The 7,902-nt window shown below is 38.5% G+C and overlaps 1 protein-coding gene across 1 annotated transcript in view; it reads left to right on the top strand.

Annotated features, from left to right (window-relative positions):
* Nucleotides 1–5,566: 5,566 nt before the first annotated feature.
* Nucleotides 5,567–7,902, top strand: part of LOC131253565 (transcription initiation factor IIB) — a 30,912-nt gene continuing 28,576 nt past the window's right edge. The window contains exon 1 of the mRNA XM_058254602.1: nt 5,567–6,066. Coding sequence (XP_058110585.1) covers nt 5,714–6,066 — 353 coding nt within the window. The 5' untranslated portion in view covers nt 5,567–5,713. The remainder of the gene's footprint in view (nt 6,067–7,902) is intronic.

The raw sequence follows: 7,902 nt of genomic DNA, 5'->3' as shown, positions 1-7,902 counted from the left end.
TGTGAGTTTTTCCTTTTGTTTGATTTGCACCGGTATCCTGAAAGTCCTTTATTGTGAAAGGCACAGAGTAACTTATACTAGGAGGAAAAACCTCACCCTTCGATTATCGCATAATCGTTATCAAATTATGCAAGTGGCTGAGTAAGCGATCGATCTTCTCAAAATTTGGTCATATATGTTTATATTGGACGTATTTGCTTATTTTGATACTTGGGGTCGAAGTTGATTGGTTTGGATCGAGTCGTTATATCGATTCTGGTATGCCCACATAATTAAAAACAAATTGAGCAGCCAACAATTTTTATAGAAGAAGGTTTGGTAGATGAGAGAGAGTGTTGGAGCTCCAAAATTGAGAGAGTTGTTCACAATCCTAAGTGTAGGGTCGCGATGTAGTAATAACTCGTGAGAACAAGGTCGAATCCACGGGGACTAAACTTGTACGTATTCTGAAAAGAACTAGAACTAGAAGAAGATCAAAATCTGAATTCTTGAATAAAAGAGAGTAATTGTAAATAATGTTTAAACTATCAATTAAAGGTGGGAACTAGAGTGTCAAGGATCCACTTGTAGCTATTAAGATGCTACCTTGCTTGATTTAATAAACATAATTGAAATTGGAGTCCTATTCTATCCAATTGGAAGATAAAACAATTTAAATCAAATCTAAACTTTTCGTTGACCTAATTCTCAATGAAGGAGAATTGTGAAGATTGGAAGGGATTCCATCACCCTACCATGCCTAGGAGTCAATGGTGAACATTGGGATTTACCAATCTCACTATCACAAAACAGGAAAAGAAGATAACCAGAGCTATCACAACATCTATTGTAATTTGAGTTACAATAAATCATATAAAATTAAAAATATCCATTTAATATCAAACTAGAAGTCAATGAAGTTCAATAAGAACAAGAATCAAAGCAAAATACACATCCCAACACATTACAAGCTTTACCTCTTAGCCCTAGCTAAAAGGTTTAGCCAACCATAGACATGATTGAAACCAAATCTTTTAAACAAAGCATGAAAAATAAGCTAGGAAAGAATAAAAACTCTTTGGCGACTGCTTCACCCTCGTGTTATGCTCCTTGAGACCTAGAAGATGCTTTGGAGCATCATATGGAGTCATATTTATAGTTGTGAAACTCTAACTTTCGCACCGAGTTGAAAAAAACCATAAACTGCCTTAAATTTACGCATTCTACGTAGTTTTTCAAAATAGACTCGGGGTTTAAACCACCTCAAATTTAGCACTCTGCGCAGTTTTCCAAAATATACCCGGAGTTTCATAATATGCTTTTCAGGAAAATTTCAGGAAAATTTTTGTTTTCATGACAATTTCAAGATTCCTTTTCTTTACTTCAAATCTTTGATTATCTTCATTCCTCACTTGGTTTTCTTGAATTTTTGACATGTGAATTCTTCATTAATGACTTTCAAATCTCAAAATCTTCACTTAGTAATTTTTTGAGTATAAATATTCATTTTGGCATCAATTTTACCTTAAGCTTTCGAAATCACCTTGCACATGAAAACATGCATAATTAAATTGATTAAGCACTCTCATGTTTATAAAACTAAGGTATAAATAGGGAGAAATATGCAATATTTCACACTTAACAAGAGCAAGGAGTGGGTGGCTAGTGTGGGCACCACCATAATATGTGAAATCTACTCCAACCACCAGATGTAGGCCCAACTTTAAACATAAGGCCCAACTATAATCCTCATTTGTGATTTAGTAGACCACATGATTGAAAGTTCTGTACATGACAATGTTCACCCTCCAAACTACTTCCCTTGATGTGGCCCACCTAAATCACATGTGTCAAATTTTTTTGATCCATATCTATATTTTATTGTGGCATTTGAAGGTGGGAGTGAATTTCATCCGATCATCACCTACATTTCATCCATGGGTGTTTGGTTTGAATTTAAAATTTTGAAGCTTAAAGGGAGTGATATTTTATACCACGACAAACCGTGATGATTCATACTCTTGCAATTAAAATTATACCAATAACATATATACAACTCAAATTAAACTGTCTAAAAAATCTTAAGGCCCATGCAATATGATATTACACAAAATAAGATGTATTTAGTAACTCTAATATTTAATTGGTGGACATTTTATTTGGAATCCAAACTGTTGATCATTTTCCATTTTAAGCATCTGTTAGATGTCAACCATATAAAACACTAGTTCGGTGTAGTTTTTGTTCAATCGACTTGTTTGCAGTGGGCTCCATAATTTTGACAGTTTAATTTGAGTTCTTGCGTGCTACGTTTAGTGCAGGCGCACGAAGTATCATACCTTGTGTTGTACCATATTTCTAACAATTCTTGGAAAACCCAATTGGAGGAGACACGTGTTATAGTAAGGGGAAGATATAGTTTTCAATGATGCTTGGAGTGCTTTTTATGGAATCATAATTGACAGTATGACAAGACAAGAAAGAGTCGAAAGGAATTCAAAAGTAAATAAAGTGGTTGAGAGTTATCCAAGAGGTCGACTGAGAGGGCAACTAAAACAAAACCCCGGTCGACAAAGTGAAACGGTCAATAGCTGTACAAAAGTAAAAAAAGCGGCCGAGAGATGTCTAAAAGTAGACTGAGTGGCCGAGGGAAGCCAGGAAATGGAATATGATCGAGAAGCTTGGTCAAGTGGTTAAAACAAAAAAAATGTGAAGAGCGGTCGAGTGGATCGCGGGCAAGCGAATGACGAAAGAGATGCGGCCGATGTGTGGTCGATGATCGATTAATGAAAAAAACGGAGCTTGATTAATAGAAGATGAATAGTTAGGAAGAAGAAACGTATAAAAAGAAGGATTTAGAAAATAGAAGAGTCTGTAAAGGCTTTTTGACCACTATTGTTTTGCCTTATTTATGTCAATTCCTATGAGAGCCAATTAGAAAGGGACACGTATAATTTTATGAGAGTTGCGTGGTGTATCAAAGATCTGCGGAGATACTCGAGGAGGATTTCATGGTTATATAGCTGGTGTCTATCGAACGGTGCCACGCCATCCACAAAGCAAGAATGGTCGAGTTGGTAAATAAGATTGGAGCGGTTACTAGGAAATGTGACAAGTTTAGAAAGAAATCTCCAGAAGATTATGTGGTGCTGAAATTGTTATAGTAATCATCAGAAAGTGGGAAGCATGCAAATGGTCATATTAAGGCTATAAATAGTAAGAAATTCAATAAAAGAAGTCATTTCATACCAACCAAACCAAACAAAATATATCTTTCAATCATCTATCATTTATATTTCTTAGCATAATCTTTACTTTTATCTGTCATTTACATTCCTTAGTGTAATTCATAATAGTAATCAAGTAGTTATTAACTTTAGTTGTAATTCGAGTATATGATCATACGTTGAATTTAATTCGATTATCAAGCCAAGTTTTTCATCTAGAGGCGTTTTACGGTTGTTCTTCATGATGTCTTGTAAGAATTTCATTTTTATTTTATATATAATGAAGAAATAAAATCATTTCATATAGAAGACGGAGGTATAACCCATTTTCAAAGGATGAAAATTACCCAATCATTTTAATCAAGGCCGTGCAAGTGGATGAATAAGTGATCGATTTTATTAGACTTCGGTCATGTATGGTCAATTTCCGATATATGTGCCTCTCAAGTGCTTGGGGTGACAGCAGTTAAATTTGAATTGTGCGGTAGGTTTAATTCCCGCAAGCAAATACTAATCATCACTTAGATTGAAATAACAACAGTGGAAGCGGATTGACTGGTGTACCTCACACTGGCTATGTAGCTGCAATATTGACCTCAACAAGTTCTGTGGGTCTAATCATGAGGTATCTGTTATATCCAAACCATCCATCCATTTGGCGAGCTCGTCTTAAGGCTTGAGACGACAAATAAGATAGATATAGCTATAAAGTGGACCACACTACAAAACTAGTGGGGGATTGAACGTCTACCATTGAAACCATTTTTGGGGTCACAAAATTTTGGATCAATATGATTTTTTTTTAATTTTTTATTTGTGACCTTATGAACGGATTCGATAGAAAATAAACGTTATGGTGGGCCTACGATTTTTTTAAGGGTGAAAATCATTATTTCCACTGCTATTTGTGGTGTGGTCCACATGATCTTTATATATGATTTTTTTATTTTTTTTGGATAATGCTCTGAAATTATCTATAAAAACAGATGAACGGGATAGATAACTGTGGCGCCCATGTAACTTTGATCTCCTTTGAACCGTTCGCACGGCTTGGAGCTGGAGGAGCGTTAGTGCTCGGCTTCGCACGACACGTACCTACAGCAGCTATATAGCTGGTGTGAGCTACACCAGCCAATCCGCTTCCATTCACACGTTATTCAACTTGCATGCCCAGCGGGGAAACAGATTGGCTACTCCCCTGACACCAGCCCCGTGGCTGATGGTCGGTGCTCAGTGAGCCCTACTATGATGTATGTATTTCACCCACTCCGTTCATAAATTTTTACAGATAATTTTAGGTGTAATTCCAAAAATGAGAGTGACATAAATCTCAAGTGGACCACGCCACATTAAAACAATAGTAATTGGATATCCACCATTAAAATCCTCATAAGGCCCACTGTACTGTTTATTTGGCATCCAATCCGTTGATTAGGTAATACAGGCCCAGCTTAAGGGAAAAAACTTGATCCAAAACTTTTATGGCCTCCAAATTGTTTTTAATGTTTGACCCTCATTGAACACTGTTTCTTGTAATGTGGTCCAATGGAGATTGGGATATAGCTAATTTCTGGTTTCGTTTCTGAAAATGATCTGTAAAAATAGATGTACGGCATGGATGAAACACATAAATCATGGTGGGGCCCATAGAGCACCGACCACCCAACAATGGCTGGTGTCAAGGGGAGTAGCCAATCCGTTTCCGCCCAGCACACCCGATAACACCTACAGTTTTCTTGACCGCGACGCGATCGCTGGCAGGATCGGCTCGTGCATCTTTCGCGGATTTTGCACACGCACCCACCAGAACCAAGCTAGATACCGATGGTCCTGATAGGGTCTCTGTGGTCCACTGTGATTATAGGTTTTATCCACACCGTCCATCCATTAAAAAAATCATTTTAAGCAATCAGCCCAAAAATGAGACAGATCAAATGCTCAAGTGGACCACACCTCAGGAAACAGCGATGAATAAATGCCTACAGCTGAAAACCTCTTACGGATCATGTAAGTTTTGGATCAAGCTGATATTTATGTTTTTACTTTATCCAGGTATACGTCGCGTTATGAACTTGGTGGACAGGGAATAAACATCACGATAGACCCTTAGAAAGTTTTCAACGGTGGGATTCATTGTCAAAACTGCTTCTTGTGGTGTGATACACTCGATCCTTCACTCTTCCTTCATTCAGGATCCCTTAACTAAAATGATATTTCAAAATGGATGAACGGATAGGATAAAACAAATATGTCATAGTGGCCCCCACAGATCCCCTGACAGTACCGTCCTGGTAATGTAGTACCCAATCCGACAGGCGTTAGGTGCATTTATGCGCGCAAACGAATTCAGCAATGCCAACGCTAGAGTTACCCCACGCTGCGGACAGCTCTCAACAACTCTTCACACGGAAAGGCGACAAGGCCGCTCTTACAAGGGGAAAAAAAAGCCTTCTCTTCTATCTCTTTCCTGTATTTGGGAAATTGATGGTTTGAAAAGATCAGATCAGATGGCTGAGAGCTATTGCCCTGACTGCAAGAGAAGCACGGAAGTCGTATTCGATCATGCCGCCGGCGACACCGTCTGCTACGAGTGCGGTCTCGTTCTTGAGGCTCATTCCGTCGATGAGACCTCCGAATGGAGAACTTTCGCTAACGAGTCCGGCGACAACGATCCCGTCCGTGTCGGTGGTCCCTCCAACCCTCTTCTCACCGATGGTGGTCTCTCCACCGTCATTTCAAAGCCTAACGGCGTCCAGACCGATTTCCTCTCATCCTCCCTCGGTCGCTGGCAGAACCGCGGCTCCAATCCTGACCGTTCTCTTATCCTCGCCTTCAAGAACATCGCTGCGATGTCCGATCGGTTAGTCCCTTTCCTTGCCCATCAGTTAATTAATGGATGGATCATGCCACTGAAATCTCCTTACGTTTCTGATTTATATGGTTAAGAAGAAAAGATGCAGCAACAATCTTCATTAATAGGCGAATAGGTCAGGTACATCGGATCAACTGACTAGATCACTGGCCCTACTTGTATGGAATTAGGGCCTGACAACATGATATGATGCATACCTTCTCGCTGGGGATCATATAATTTCTCTTTTTCCCCCTTTGTGTTCCCATTCTTTCCATGATCGATCACATGCGTATCGTCATTGGAATTCGTTGTGCGCTAATTGAGCCCGAGGTTTGATGTTAGGGTGGGGCCCACAGTACACACTGGCTGGGTAATTCCTGAGATCTGTTGGGGGCATTTACCTTGACAGTTATAAAATCAGAATGGTCCATGGTCCATGGGTCTCGTCATCCATGGATGGGCTGAGTAGTTAACCTCAAGTGAGATTAATGCAAAAGCTCTTCTTGTGACTGCTAAAAGATCGTGGACCAATTGTTAGGTAAGTGCATTGTTTTCAGGAGTATATTCGGTAATGCGTTTGACGCCCCAGACCCAATTCGTTCTCTGTATTGTGATCATGGTTTTTTTTTTTTTCATTTGATCCCATGTGGCGTGTTGTTGTGAGGAGGCGAACAGGTCTTTTGATCAACAATCTGTACAATATGGTTGCCCAAGATCTTTTAGTTAGTCTCTTGTTCATCGAAATACTTGCCCCAGCATGTTACCTCTGCAGTTTGTAGTTGCATACCATTCTTGTTAATTGAGTCAGTTAAGAGACAAGATGTGAATTGATGCGTTGGACACGAGCAGCATATTTAAACATTGGGAAACGGGAGATGATCTAGGATGGAAGTGAGGGAATGTCTACAATATTTGGATTTAATCAAATACAATCAGGGCTTGATGAAAGAACTTCGAAAGTTCCAAAAATTGAAGATACAGATCAAGAAATTGAATTTTAATTATTTATGGTAACATATCATTATATCAATTTACATATCAATTGGTAGAACCCTTGATAAAAGAAAAGGATGTTGTGTCCCCAAGCATAGAATTGATGAGTCTTAGTAAATAAATCATCTACAGAATCTATTAAGAGGTTAAGAGGCATCACAAACTCATGTGGAAAATAGGATGTTAAATGAGAAACTTTCCAATCGTACATTTTAGCAAGTTCTGCCAATCATATTGCTCTTTTTTCTTTTCTTTTTTTCCCTTTATCTTTTTCTTTTTCTGGGAATGGTTAAGCAATTAATGCCACCAACAAGCAGCTCCTTTATAGTGGATGTTGTATGCTAAGGCTAGGATTCATCAACTTGAATTCAATTGGAGTTATTCTAATAGAGAATCTCATTTGGCTTGTTCATAATTTCTAACACCATGCTAATTAGTACTGGAATAGCCTAAAATAGCATACTTATCTGGAATAACTGGATTCCTTCATAGAGTAAGATTTGAGGGACAACTACTCATTGTCATTTTAATATTTGAACACATGCTTTTGGAATGAACTACCATTGAGGTCATGTGGGGTCAATTTGTACTTTCTGAGCTCCACTTGCTTAGAACATGAAAATACGATCTGTCGAAAATCTACTTTTCCTTTGTGTCTAATCCAATGTCTCAAGAACAATGAAATGTGCTTACTCTCATTTGCAAGATGTGGGTATGGTTGACCCATTACATATCTTTGGAGGATATCTTCCTTAGGCTTCTAGGTGTATGGATAATCTATTTGGTCATGCTGGGGAGTGTTTTCCTTCCCTTTTGTTGGATTTGGTTGATTTTCTGGCTCCATGCATT

This window comes from Magnolia sinica, chromosome 8, assembly GCF_029962835.1.
Source record: "Magnolia sinica isolate HGM2019 chromosome 8, MsV1, whole genome shotgun sequence".
NCBI lineage: Eukaryota > Viridiplantae > Streptophyta > Magnoliopsida > Magnoliales > Magnoliaceae > Magnolia > Magnolia sinica.
This window is presented reverse-complemented; position numbering and strand designations above follow the sequence as displayed.